This window comes from Grus americana, chromosome 25 (genome assembly GCF_028858705.1).
Source record: "Grus americana isolate bGruAme1 chromosome 25, bGruAme1.mat, whole genome shotgun sequence".
Lineage (NCBI taxonomy): Eukaryota > Metazoa > Chordata > Aves > Gruiformes > Gruidae > Grus > Grus americana.
The window spans coordinates 6,723,731-6,738,380 of NC_072876.1; the positions used below are offsets into that span (position 1 = coordinate 6,723,731).

Here is a 14,650-nt window from a genome sequence, read left to right on the forward strand (position 1 = left end):
GCCTTGTTTTATATCGAAAGTGAGAGGCCCATATTCTTTATCTCCCCCATTTGTATGTACTCTTGAAATTTTTTTGGCATACAGTAATTCTCCCTTCTCACCATCCTGCATTTCAGTGATGAGATATTTCATACGTGGCTGTCCCAGGATGTCTCACTTGTCAGATTGAATTTAGGACCTCTTGCAAAGAGAGAAGGAATAAACAGTGCTATAGCTTTTGCAGTGACTTCCAATTTTATTTCACTTTGCTTTTCCCAATTTTATATCACAAACATCATTGAACAAGGGGAAAAGGAATTTGATGTATTTGAAATCAAGTACTTAGGGCTCTATCATAATTTAGAATAGACCAGTTAGCCCTAATGTAAATCACAGCTGTGACTATTGAGGAGGACAGAGGAAGAAAACCTATTTTTCATCTTAAATCCCTTTCTTTTTAATACTTATGAAGTATGTACTTTCTAAATGCGTTTATCTAATTGGCAGCTTTGTTCTAAGAACTTTTCTTTTAAAGTAGTCCCAGTATGTGAGGCCTATGGCCTTTCCTGTAGGGCCACAGCAATCCATCTCTTTCAAGGCTTTAACCACACACTATTTTGCCTTTTTTTTTTTTCCCCCCCCTATCAGCAGAGGCAGCATGGGTTTGTTTGGGGTGGGGAGGAAGGAACAAAATAAACAAAAAAAATAAATCCCGAACACCAAAGATCTGTGTTGTATGTGTATTTGTAGTCCATCAGGGCCTAGTCTGGCGGAAGTTGGTTCTCTGTCCTGCTGGAATCAAAGCTTTGGAAAGCGGGAGCATCCTGGATGACCAAGTCTGTCACATCTCTCTTCATAGATCTTTCCTGAATTGGTTCTGTGGAAGGAAAAAGGGAGACATATCAGAAGCTTTAAATGCTTTCATGTTTTATGGCTTAAATAGGTGACTCTTTAGTACCCCTTAAAAAAAAAAAAGGGGGGGTGTGTGGAATTCTGCAATGATAACTGATTTCCTTTAGTGGTTGGTTTTGTCTGGGGGTTTTTTATTGGGTTTTTGCATTGTTTTTGTTTTGGTTTTTTTTTTTCCTAGAGGGCTAGACTTTGGGGGTGGGGGAAATCCCCTTTTCATCTACATTCCTCCTACTGGTTCCACATGTGGGAATGTGGGGAACAAAGAGGTATTCTTGTACCTAGTGACCCTTGTACCTTTTCATTCTTTATTCCTGGAGGTATTTGAGGAGGAGGGGAAAAAAAAACCCCGCAAACAACCAAAAAAATCCCTTACATGCCTGCTGTGGCAGAGCCCGCTGTTACTACCCTTGAAGGGGTGAGGTGCTGCCCAGGATTATTTTCAGTATTCAGGTACAGGCAAAGCCAGCCAGGTACATGTGAGAGTAACAGTAACTGAAATTGGCTCTAGGTTATGCCTTTAACAACCTGAAGAAAAAAGTGTAATACTAATAGAAGGAGCTAGGTGAGCAAGTGGAAATCCTTGCTTACGTGAGCTTCAGTGCAAAATCTCAGCCAATTTTTCCTCGTAATACTGGAAGTTCTCTTGAATGTCCTCCCATGGCACGAAAGCCTTTGCTTCCTCGCCTTCTTCCTGCTCCACAAAGTTCTGCCAGACATACTCAAAGTCTTGAGGCTTCATAATCCTCAGCTTGCAGCCAGCTGATTTCATTTTTTTCAGGGCAGCTTGCATTTCTGGCTCTTCCCACATGAAGAGGCGTCCTACCATGATTGTCAGACGCAGGTTCTTGTTCTTCTTTAGGGTCTCGGTTATCTGGTCGGCACAGGTCACGCAGGGACTGGAGGAGACATACCAGGTGATGTTGTAGCGAAGGCTTGACTCGCACTTAGGTAAAATTGTGTTGAAGAAAGCCATTTCTGCATGGGCCGCTGCATGCTCATCTTCCAGGTAACCCCGAGAAGTCACTGACTCTTTGCCTTGGGTCTCCAACACATAACACAGGAAGGTTTTGTTCCTGCCTGAGCTGTATTCCACGTTCCTGAACTGGAATTTGAAAAATATGGCTGGGAGGCGTTCCCTATAGAGAGTGGAGAGGAGAGAAGCATCTCAGAGGCAGATAATAAAGGGCTATAGCATTGACTTAGTCCCTGTGTGATCTTGGACAAGTTGCTGCATCTACGATGGCTGTATTTCTCTGTGTATTGAAAGGAGATGCTATTTAATAGGAGGATGAAAAATAATAAAATATTCAGCTAGTTTTACTGTGTAGTAAGGTTTCCAGGCCCATTCTCACTACCTAGTCTTTTTCACTTAATTTTAATAAACTTGTACTGGGAATTTCTGGCGCCGGCACTGAGGTATTTGAAGAGGAACTTGCTTCTGAAATATATTTCTTGAGACTCTGATATTTACTGTTAGTAAGGAGGGACAGCAATTGGCATTTTCCCAGTCTTAATGCACCTGTAGACTGAACTGTTCTACTGTTTTCTAGGCCATTAATACAGTTCTTTCAGTGTGGTGTTGCAATGTTAATCTGCAGTATCTGTTGTCCTAAATTGTTAAGATGATAACTCTGGCATTGCTAATTAATGTTTTACCCCTGCTGCTTTTGCAGTCTGGATTTCCTCTGACTAGAGGCAAGCCTGACCACCTAGTTGCAGTTTTTACGTGTTCTAGTTTTACTCTGTGCCAGCTGAATCCTAATATTCCGTAGGATTATGTTGTGACTTTGGTTTAATAAAATATCTGACATCAAATCTAACTTCACTATGAAAGAGTGTATTTCCAACTCAAGTTTGATAGCTGTCTCATAGATACTACTTTTTTTAATGTTGTGCACCTCTTCCATTCTGGGTCCCTAAATGAGCATAATCCAAAGTGAGTCATTGCAGTGAGTAATGTGTTTGCAGTTGTCTTTCACAGGTAGTCTACTGTTATTTAGGGAAGTTAAAATTAGTCCCTTAAAATACTGTGTATAGCTTTTATGTGTTGCTGACTGAAGAGGTGCTGTAAAGGATGGGAGTGAAGACTGCACAGAGTAGCCAAAGCCAAAGTGAAATAATGAAAAGTAGTAACACAACATTTCATTTATAACGCACAAGTAATCTTCTGGCATGTTGTACTTCTCTCATTTGAGCTTTAGGTGGACCTATAACCTTGATATTCCCAGTGAGGCAATAATGAATCTTTGTAAAACAGTAAGTGTCTTATTCATCACTGTCTCATCTATAGTCAGATTATAATGTCAGGCCTCTCCAGGGGGTACACTGAGCAAAGGTCAGGAGAGATTCTCAGGCTCTTGAAAATTTTAATTGGGGAGAGCAACGAGGCTGCAGGAGTAAGTGGCAAAGTGTCGTTCTGCTGAGAGGAAAGAAAATTTGTGATGCAACATCTCACAAGATGTCTCCAGGGACAGTGGAAGTGAATGGCATGGAAAAGAGTGAAGAGAATCAAAATCGGTGTGTTATGCTCGCTTAGCAATGTGGGAGCAAGGAGTGGATGTACTCTTAACTGGTTAGGGGGAAATGCCGATAGGACCACACTGAAAATGTGGGATGGTCACAGGTCAGGAATAAGGACTGGTCATGAAGAGCTGGATCTGATGCCTTTTAAAATGAGCGGATGTCTTCCTATAGAGTGCAATGGATAAAGCTTTGCTAGAACTGCCTGAAAAGCCCGAAATAGGATGATATTCTGTGCAAATCAGAGGGATTGAAACGGGAATGTCTGAGCAGAAAGACCAGGGAACAGCACTTAGAAGTTCTGCATGTAATACCTGGCTGCAAATATTACGTTACATACTGTAAGCAAATGGCTTTTTGCTTAGAAAAGACTTGGAAATAGCGTGCTGTCTAAATACATAACTCAGAGTAAATGATAGCTATCATCAAGCTTCTTTGGCTGTGTTACTTCAAAAGTTTAAATACAATTTTCCATAAATGTTTAATTCCACTTACAAAATTTCAGAAATTTCTCTTCAGTGTGTGTATATTCCATAGTTGTCTTAATGCAGCCAGGAATTTTCTTGCTGCCAAAGTCCTGTGGCATTTTTGGCATGTGAGAAAGTTAAAACATAAAAGAACACCCTCTCTATTTAATCTTTTATGATACTACAGTAGTATCTAGGGTCCTTTTGGGTCTGCTACACAGATTTGCAGTAAAAGGCCTGGAGTTACTATTCCCACTTCTGTTCCAGATTTCCCAACAGCATGATTTTACAGATGAACAGCTTAACTTGGAATATCAGTGTACTATACCAGCCAAATGGTGTGAGAGTCAATGCAGTTAGGTTGGCACAGTTGTACTTTGCACAGAGAGGGGAAGATCAGAAATCTTCCAAATGCAACAAGATGCACAAATCAGAACAATTTTGTTCACAGAATTGCATCTACGCTGGGAATATCTACTGTCGCTGTCAGTCAAGGACCACTGTAGTTCTCACATATCATTGATGCGTGACAGTGGAAGTTTAGAGTACTAGTCTGGCTTTAGAGATTTTATGAGAAGCAGGTTTTCAGCTGCTTCTTAAACAATACAATTAAACCCTTAACATTGTTCAGTTCTGCTTAGATGAGATCTGCACGAGACAAGACTTAAACAATAGAAAAGCCTGTTTGGGAGCCTTCCATGCTATTGCTGGTTTAGCTGGCAGTGTATTAACAAGGGATGGGAAGCAGTAGTGTGGATACAGACTTTTATTTTGATTAATGAGCAAATAAATTATGCTGTTGTGGGATGATTTGGTCAGTGGTTCTCTGGTTTGCATTGAGAGTTTGCACAAGGGGAAACTTGCAGTGGCTTGCACAAGTTGTAATCTACCCGGAAAGACTACTTTAACTTCCTTTTCGTAGCATTTTGACCTCTGTTCCCTGACGTTAGATGAATTAGTTACCTGTTAGAGTGAGTCTCTTTTTCTTTAAGATTAATTGCAACACTTCCACTGATTTTATTAAAGAGCATTATCAGACTCTAATTCAGCATAGTGCCTCTTGTTCCCTGAACTCCTTTCTCTTGTTCTTTGAGACAAAAAAAAAAAATTCACATCCTTCTGAGAATAGCACTTTTCCTGCTTTACATCCTAGATAATGAATGGTGCTTTGGTTAATGATTTAATGAATCTTTAATTATTTCTTTGAAGACCAGCCATGCTGGGTCTGACAGAAGCCACCCATTGCCTTGTTTCAGAGCGAAGTTTGTAAAGCTACAATAAGTTGTTTTAAAATAACAGTGTGTATTTAAATGTAGTGCATCAGAGTCACGTGGACGTTCATTCCTGATTTAACTCTCTTGACTGCAAAGCGATTACATCAGTGATGAGATTGAGTCTGTATGTTTTGATGTTTAAACAGCAGTGATCTGTTGCAGGATGTGTTGACTCAGAGGTATATTTAGTCAGGCCTTCTAGACGGATTTTATTGCTAATCATCTCGGCGTCTGTCTAAGATTATCCAGGATGTTCACCTAAATCTGTCTTCCTAGCAACATGGAATATGCATCAGCTTAATAAGTTTCCGATAAAGGATATAAACAAAGCTAAGGGTGTTTTCCAAGTCTGTAAGTAGCTGGCTGAGAGCTTGGAAAATTTGCTGATCATGGATACATAGGCAACCAGTGAGCTGTGTGTGCTGGTTAGCAAGAATCTGCTTAATCCCATGTAAACCAGAGCAGGGAGGATGTTTCGGCGCAAGTGTGAATTGTAAACTTCTGTCCTGACAGGGCTTAGCTGAGTCCTTGCTATGTTGTCTTCCCAGCAGCAGGGATTTGGGCAAGGTGTCTCAGGTCCTATGAGTAACTGGAAAGCCCCGTAGCGAGTGATTCAGCAGTGAAGGAATGGGCAGGCACAAACCACCCGCACCGTAAGGCTGCACACATACTGAAATGTGTGAAATGCCGTATGCTGCGTAATCTCACCTTTGAGTTACAGTGTGCTTGGCAGATGACCCTCATAACTTATCGCAAAGTGAAGTATTGCAACTGTATTGTTTATGATGGTAGATTAGAACTCTTTCCAAACAACCGAGCATCAAAATACAGCCCTGAAATAGCTGTGTCAACTACTACAAAGCAACTAAGCCAACTTCTTTGGAAACTCAGGTCTAGCTTTGGATAGCTTCCTGACTGTTCCTGACTAAATGACTAATTCTTGCCAAGCCTATTTTCCCAGATTTGAATGACGGGTGCTGTACAAATATTAACATTATCCCTATTCTACCCATTGAGGCAGAAACCTCAATCTGTAAGAACGGTACTGGACTGAAGAGATAACGTGCTCTGAAGTTTGCTGAGCTAAGGTAGGTTGGAGGAATACAGCAGCTGCCCAGCATGACCCCAGTGCTGGAGAAGAGAATTAGAACTTCTAATGAGAGAATAAAAATGTGGGATTATCTAAAAGATGCTGTAAACTAGTAGGACATACTCTTTAGTTTAAATATTTTTTTCAGTGAGTATTTATACTATAGTCTTAGGTTATTTGAGCTGATAAAACAGTGTCCTTTTGCTCTCTGACAACTATACACAAATAAACACATGCATGCTGGCTCATTGATTATCGAAAGTCTGTAATGATGAACTGTAACAGGAGCCAAGGATTTATCACTGCTAGAAGGAGCCTCATTTACACCCTGGGGAAAGTATAAATAAATGTGTCTACTTAAATGTCATGAAATGTACACAGTTGGGGCTTATATTTACCCAGGACTGTGTTGAGCCAAATGTTGACAAAAAAGGGGTTCATATTCTTAAACAGAGTGATTAGGTTCCCCGTGTTTTCTCATGTAAGCCAGACTCCTTAGAGCTATGAGCAACAGCTTGAAAACTTTGCTGTGTCATAAGATGCCCCTAACCCAAGGGCTAAAACTGAAAAGCAGTGTAATTGAATTCAGGTGCTTCCACAGTTGCAGTTATGTTTTTTCTGATAATTCACATAACTGGCTTTACTGTCTGAAAACTTGTAAATAAGTGGAAAAATCCAAACAGTGACCATACCAGGTCGAGGCACAGTCTGCACTCACAGGGTACTTCTTCAAACAAAAGTAAAAATTGCTGGATTTTTCTGTACCTCTTTCAGGATCCTTCAGGATTTCTGCTTTACTTCCTCATTCTCATCTTTAATAGCCAGCATATTAGTAATAAACTAATACTCGGAAGAGACTTGGTCATGATTCCTACAGCAATTCACCAGGTATTTACAAGCACTTTCCAAATAGTGTGATGAGCACACTGTAAATACTTACATACTGACAGCTCCATGGTCCCTCACCAAATGGCTGAGCACTTTCATTTCAGAAACTTAAACTCCTGTCCTGCTTGGTGAATGTGAAAATCAGCTGGTACCAGCTTAACATGTAGTACAGACTTCAAATTGTCCTTAGAAATGTGTTACTCGAGGCTTCCTTGCATCACTTGCTGCTCTCACTCTGGTACCTCTGTGCCATTGTGGTTCTAGAAGCACCGCTTGCTCCTAAGCCTCGGCCGGGTAATATTTCCTATTGTTGCCCCTTTCTGCAAGTACATGTCATCCCTCACCTTCCTGCTGCCACCTTTCCAGAGCAGAAAATCATGTCATTTCAACAAATAATTTCATTGCGGGATGACACTAAGTATTTTTCATCTGTAATTAGACCACCAATTCCTATCGAGGTTGTTTGGGTTAGGTTTGAAGATACCGCCCAATTCCTTAGCATTTCTAATGGCAAGTTGAGTGCTCTAAGGCTGAAAAAAATCTAATTTCCTCACTGAGATTCATTTTAGTATGTCTTAAGTGTCTAGAAGTTGTCACCATATGTCTCATTGGACCAGTGACTTACATGAAAATTTTTGTTGTCTTAGCTCTGTTCCTAACAGGATGATGTGCTTTTCTTTAAAATCACTGCTCTAGCAGAGGTGTATTATTTCTGTGATTGTGTATGCAGACACCAAAGGCTGTGAACAGCCCCACCCCAAGAAATGATTTTTCAGAGCAGGCATGTTTTAAGAAGAAAATGGTTTTTCACCCTTGTGCAGGAATGTAACCCAACTGTGTGAGATCAGACATAGGTGCTGTCCTGCCTCATGCAGTGTTTTCAGAAATGCCAGCCAAATTTTATTTGCAGAATCTTTCTTACCAGTGAGCACGTCATAGGCAGAAGGATTCCAAGTGGGATTTTAAGAGTCTGGTCTGAGCTTTATGTTCAAGCAGCTGGAAGAAATCATGGGTTTGGTTTATGCGCTGGGAGCACTGCCTTGGTGACTGCTAAGGGAGACCAGAGGGAAGAATGACATAAGGCATCTTACTACTACTACAATGAGCACTTTGGAATGCTTAGAGATAACAGATTACAGAGTTTTTTTCTAGTTGTGGCTGTCAATTATGTCTGACAGAGTTCGGCTTCCTAGTAGATCTCTGTTTTATCTGCCTTTTTCAAAGGCCAGGCTCACTGGAGCAAAAGGAACTGCTTGCTGCTTTGCTGTCTTGAAAACTGCCTGTTGTTTTGGTGCCTTTCTGTGAGTTAGGCTTTTTGAAAGTCCGGTTCCAGTTGTGGAACCCTTGAAAATGTGGGCTTGAAAAATCTATGCCTTAGGTACATAAAGCAAAGCAGCCATAGCAGGGGTATTTTTCCTAATCCACAGATAGAGAAACTTTCAGACAAGAGCCATTGATCACACCCAGAAATCAATATTCAGTGTTCGTAAGGGCTGATTCCTTCCATCCCGATATCATCAGGCACGTGATCTCGTTGCAGTCAGTGGGACTACTTGCGCTGGAAGGGAATCAGTCAACACTATAAAAACAGACCTGCTTGTATAAAACAAACAGATTTGTCCGCCTGCCTGGCGTGAATCTGTCCTCTGTAAAACTCGGCGAAACTTTTAACAAAATCGCACAATAACAAAAGCGGTACTTAGACCATTTAAGGGTATTCAGAAATGCACTGGCTGAAGATGCTGTCTTTAATGACCCAGCGTAAGAATTGAGGCAGAGACCTTTGAATGTCCCCACTTCACACTCTTGCACCCTCATATTTATATCTGAACCTCTTACCCTGTGACGATTTCAAATGGTGGCAGGTCTTCCCGCTTCAACTTCTTCTTCTTTTTTTCCTCGCCCTCTTCTGCGTTGTCAGGTTCACCGTTCTGGGTGTTGCTGGGCTCCTCCTGCTTTTCTGCCATCCTCTTGAGTATAGGGGTATTAAATTATGGGAAAAAGAAAGAGCGATTTCTGAGCTCTAAGGGAGAGGAGACAGCAGAGGGAGGAGGGAAAAACAGAGCTGGGAGTTCCTGCACTAGGCGCACTTGTCAGGAGCTAAATATGGAACAAAGCAGCAATGATAGAGGCTGGATGGGGTAGGATGACCCAGGGCTCTCAGATGTCGCCTCCTTCCCTTGCTTTCTCTAGGTCTTTTGAACAATCCCTCTTGCTCCCCTTTTAATTTAAAATTAAGTGACGACTTCACTGTGGGCGGGTTAAGCAATGGGTGGAAAATCCTGGAAGCATAAGTATCTATTTATCCATTAGTCTGACAGATAGCTGGCAAGGCGCAGGGCTGGCAGCTTTTCCATCTATCATCTTTTGCCAGTTTATTATACTGCTGACCTTGAAGGACCACTGGTTTGGCTCAGGCAAGAGGGGAAAGGGGCAGTCCCCATTTGGTTTGCTGAAAAATCCCATTGCTGATGGATTTGGCCTCATGGGCCACCCGGAGCATCGCGGCAGGAGTGCTCAGAGGAGCAGAGATGTGCTTTTCCTTCCACCCTGCTCGTCCATGCAGGGACACTGAAAACAGGAGCTGAACAGGGTGAAATATTGCTTGTTGAAGTTGGTGTCAGATCCTACTGGTGTAAATGCAAGCCAGAACCTTCTCCCAAATATTTTAAAGTCAGCCTTATAATTCACAGTAGGGCAGTGTTTCTGGAGCAGGGCAATTCCAAGTGTGTGCGCTGAGCATCTGCCTGTTGTTGTTTTTTTTCTCTCTGTCACCTGAATGTTTGAAAAGTGCCCAGCATACCGGGAGTGGTGACATAGCTAGTTAAGAGTCAGAATTGAAAACTGCTGGGCTTAGTGATTCTTGCAGTATTTCTTTGTTTCTTTCACATTTGCTGCTGTAGAGGATGCAGATGTTGAATGAGTGATTGCCCTGGAGCCAAAGAATTGGACAGAGGTGCGATGAGAAGCGAGGGGTGTATGGTTGTGCAGTAATAACTGGGACTGGTGTCATCAGCGTGCCGAGGACACGGTACGGGAGATGTTCTGGTAAGGACTGGGGTTTGCCTGAACTAGCGGGGATGTGGGTTCTGCCTTCCATACAAAGAGGCATGAGAAGGACTATAATGTTTTATTGAGATGAGTTTGGGATGTTTGGTTTGCTCGGCACTGTGTCAAGCAGATTGCTTGAAGAGGCTGTGGTAACTTAGAAGGATGCTCAGGGGTAATGTAGCTTTCACGTGAGCTCTAAAAAGAGGGGTTTATGTTTGGGTTGGGGGGTTGTCCCTTTTTTTCTTCAGGATTATGTGAAATTCTTCCAATTTCTCACTCTAAATTTAAATCATTTAAAGTGTGTGTAAATCCCATGTGAGCCAAGCCTAATGAAAACCTGAGTAAGATTTTTCTCAGAGACTAATCCCGCTATGCCATGAGGGTGAAAATAAATGGAAACGTGTAGCTGTGCAGAACTCCTGTCTTAGCCAAAGCATATTGGAAATCAAATCTCCAGTATCTTGGGTTCTGCACTTAGTTCAGAACCCACCGCTATCAAGATTTGGATAAATATGAAATCTTAAGCTATATTTGATTGAGTATTCAGCCTGTACTTAGTGGAAAACCTGCTCTTAGTTAGAGGAGGATAAACTGTATTCCGTAGAAATCAAATAGGTGTGAATCCTGCTTTGAGGCCAAACTTGGTCTTTGTGAAGCTGTAGTCAGCTCGTTCAACTTTAGAGGGGTCTGTACCATCACAAAGTGAAGTAAATTTATGCCATTGGGCAGGTAATTTATTATTATAGATAATAACTAATATATTACCATAGATAATTTATTCTGGCTACTCTTTCAAGCCCCCTTGCTAACGACAGCCTGCCTTGCTGTGCTACAGTATCCTTTGTAGGTTTTCGTTAGTAACATCACCGAAACGCGGTCGCTCCGGGGACAGAGCTCCCTGTTGCTCCCACACTGTTTGCTAGTGACGGGGAGTTGTTTATTTGGTGACTGACACAGCTGACATGGAGAGTATTGTGACAACAGTGCAATCAAGGATTTGACAAGTTCCAAGACATCCTATCCATGGAACATATATCTTTCACTTTCACGGTGCAGAAATTTATTTTTAAGCTTAAAATACTTTCCTGGAGGGCAGGTGTAGTGTTTTTCCCCTTGCACCGTTAACTATGCTCAAATTCCAATTCCCCTGTCCAATTACTCTCACCTTTGACATTTCAGGCCATGTTTTTGGGGATGGGAATCCTCTCTTAATGAGTGACAGCTTGTTTCCTTCTTGCCCTTACACTTTAAAGAAGCATTCCAGCCTCTCTTCAGTCCCTCAGACCCACTTTTCTTTATTTTTGGAAGCTCTCGATGGCTAGGCTCCCATCTTTCCTGCGGCCTTTGGCTGTCACTGGCTGGGCCCCTCCGCAGGGCTCAGGGCTGAGCTCTAATCTAATCTTGGGAATGTGGCATGGAGACTCTGCCTCCGTCCAGCCCTTCCCCAGCTGCCTCGCCGCTCCATCTAGGGCAGTGCACTGAATAGTCATGATCCAACCCCTGCAGCGTCTGCCTGCGCCAAAAATATAAAGGGACACCACTGAGTTGCTGTCAATCTGACATTTTGCGTTAGAGCCACAGGAATGAAAGCTTTGATCAATTTTGTTGGGTTGTTTTTAAGTGACCCTAGTTCCCCCGAAGTGTGCACGTGTGTGCAAGAGTGTGTGTGTGCATGGGCCTAATGACTGCAGCCAGCGATGGAAATATTTTTCCGTCGGCTAGTTTGGAGAAGGAGCTGGGGCACGGTGCTGTGGTGCCGGGGATGCGGCTAGCCTCACGCAAGGACCTCCCAACGGCACTTTGGTTAACTGAAATCACTGCGCTTGCCAACCAGCACTTTTTATTGAGGTTTCCCTCCACCGTGCCCCTCTCCCCACTGATGTAATGGTTTATTTAGTCAACTATGAATTTCATTCTGCTTGGAGAGCCCTGCACAGCGGGATCGCTGTTCAGCCACAGACGATCCGCACGCACGTCGAGTCTCGTGCGGGGAGAATGAGAACCGGCCCCTTGCCTCTGCCCGTTCACTCGCCCATGGCAAGGGCGAAACCACGCTTGTTCTCGGCGTGGCCCCGTGGGCTCTGCTTGTGCCCAGCATGCTGGATGCAGCCGGGAGGCCAGGCTCTTCCCTCAGAGGTAATTCTCTTCAGCAGCTGCACCTCGTGTGTGGGGAAACCTCCAACAGCACAGCACAGCCCGGCACCGCAGCCCTGGGATCGGCCGCTGAGCCCACTCCATCCCAGTGGCACAACCCCAAGCTAGCGTTTACTGCCCGAGCCCGTTCTCTACCCTGTGCCAGATGTTTCCCGCAACATCTGGCACTCTGTCTCCCTCTGTTTTAAAAGGTCTGGCTTCACTGTGTCGGGACATCGAGGCCAGAATGCCTGAGCAGAACTAGGTGGAGTAATGGGGAGGAGCAGACCTCAGGGACACCAACCCGCAGTGAGGTTTGAAGAGCTGTCTGCATGGGACGCTGCCAGCAAAGGCCACCGCCGGCAAGGCAAGGCAAAGACGACAACCTGGTCTAGGAGAAGCTTTCTGCTTTGCTGAAGTATTGGATATTAAGGTCTGATCCTGCATCCATCCAAGTCCAGAAGAGTTTCTCCGCTGACTTTAGAGGCGTCTCTGAACAATCTGGTGACATTTTCCCCATCTTAAATAAGTATCTCATAGAGAGAGTCCTGTATTCCCTTGGCCTATGTCCCAGGCAGGTCATCTGCTGTTCCTCTGGCTGCAGCAGGAGCCACTGTCCTGAGGTTAACATGGCTGGTTTCCTGATCACAAAGGGGCAGTGGGAGAGACCCGGCTGCAAAAGTCCTTGCCAGGCAAAGGAGGTTTTTATTGCATTCTTGGGCTGGAGGAACATTTTTGGATCGAAGCGAGAGTGAAATAAGACCCCGGCTGCGTGAGTCATGGCTCAGCCGCGCTCTCTATTCCGGGGGGACAGCTGGTGGCACTAACAAAACATCTCCCTGGCTACATTGTCTGGCAGCAATCCCCCTCCTGCTTTTTTCAGCTGTAACTACCGTTACGTGATAAATAAATAAACACCCTCTGACAGTGATGTGCAGAGGCAGCTTTCCTTCCCGCAGCCCTCGCGGGCTCTTGCGTGTCCCTCTCCTCCCACGGCAGGACTGCAATGCCAAGATTTAAAAGAAGGGGCTGCAGCATCCCAGGGGTCCGGTGCCTACCTCCCTCTCCGCAGGGTGGTCGCTCCCCATGAAGCTACACCAGAGCTGAAGCGAGACACGGTGCAGGTGGAGAGAAGCGATCATCTCCCTCCTTCCTGCCTTATCTTCCCTGGCTGTGACCCCCAGCCCTCGCATGGCCATTACCGAGGGGCTGGGAAGGAGCAGGCACTGCTGGCTGCCCGATTCCTGCAAAGCCCAACTGGAAGTTAATGATGGCACCAAGCAGCACACCCTCCTTCCTGCTGGGGTTCTGCCGCGGTTTCGCTGGGCGCAGTTCAAGGGGAAGGTCAGCCCCAACCGTGCTGCCGGTGCTCAAAGCCACAGGAATTTCTGTTCCTAACGGAGGGGTGGGGGGAGCTGCGGGCCACAGCCTGCTCTCTGAAGTTTACGTGCACACCGCAGCAAATCCTCTCTAGCGTTTGATGCTATGTTTTAACATAGCTCCAGACATCAACAAATCGATTAAAGTTCCTTACTGCTGAAGCCAGAGAGTTTTCTGGAACAGCTGGTAAATTATTGAATGAGACAAGGCTTAGGAAAAGAGGCTGGACTGAACAGCAGAAAGATTTTGTTTATGCACAAGTGTTGTGTACCCAGCAGCCAGGGATGTGCCCTTTGGGCTAAGATCAAGTGTAACAATCAGTTTAATATCAAATATGTCTTTCTGGAAAGACTGGTTGAAGTTTGAAGAGAGGGATCATCATTAGGCATGGTGATCTGAGAGATGGCTCTGCTCTCGAAATGCCACGACCCCATGAAAGCTGTCACGAATGCACGGCCTTTGTCTGAGTCACTGCTTGAATCATGTAGACTGTGACATGTCCCGCCGTGGGTTATGAATGTTCCTGAGGCTGGCTGGGACATGGTATCCATTCCATAAGCTAATTTAGGGGGGGTGCTAAGGTGATCCAGCTGCTGCTGCCTGGTTCATGCTGGCATAAGCAAAAACATCCCAGTGCTCCTTCTGGAGTCCCTGGGAAAAAGGGTCCCTGGGGATGATGGTGCACGGCAGGGAGGAGAGCTCCGAGCTCACACACCACAGACCTTGTGTGGAATCCCCTTTCTTGGAGGCAAAATTTCATTGATTTTTGACAAGCCAGGTCCTAACTGTGCTTTGGATTTCTAGCACCTCGCTGTTTTGGTTTTCTCCTCTTCCCTCTGGTCTGTCTGTAACACGGGGATGGATCCACGTGCTTGTTCCAGCCATCACATGAGCAGGAGCACAAGCCCTGTTATGCAGCATGAATGGGAAGTCAGGACCCCTCTAGATTCACAAGG

At 44.4% G+C, this 14,650-nt stretch overlaps 1 protein-coding gene across 1 annotated transcript; it reads right to left on the reverse strand.

The window, feature by feature from the left end:
• Positions 1-215: 215 nt before the first annotated feature.
• APOBEC2 (apolipoprotein B mRNA editing enzyme catalytic subunit 2) lies at positions 216-9,325 on the reverse strand. Its single transcript, XM_054803605.1, has 3 exons — positions 8,970-9,325; positions 1,480-2,027; positions 216-856 (listed from the first exon to the last, which is right to left on the reverse strand). The coding sequence occupies exons 1-2, from the start codon at positions 9,095-9,097 to the stop codon at positions 1,487-1,489; spliced, it is 669 nt and encodes a 222-aa protein (XP_054659580.1). The 5' UTR covers positions 9,098-9,325; the 3' UTR covers positions 216-856; positions 1,480-1,486.
• Between the last annotated feature and the right edge of the window lie 5,325 nt (positions 9,326-14,650).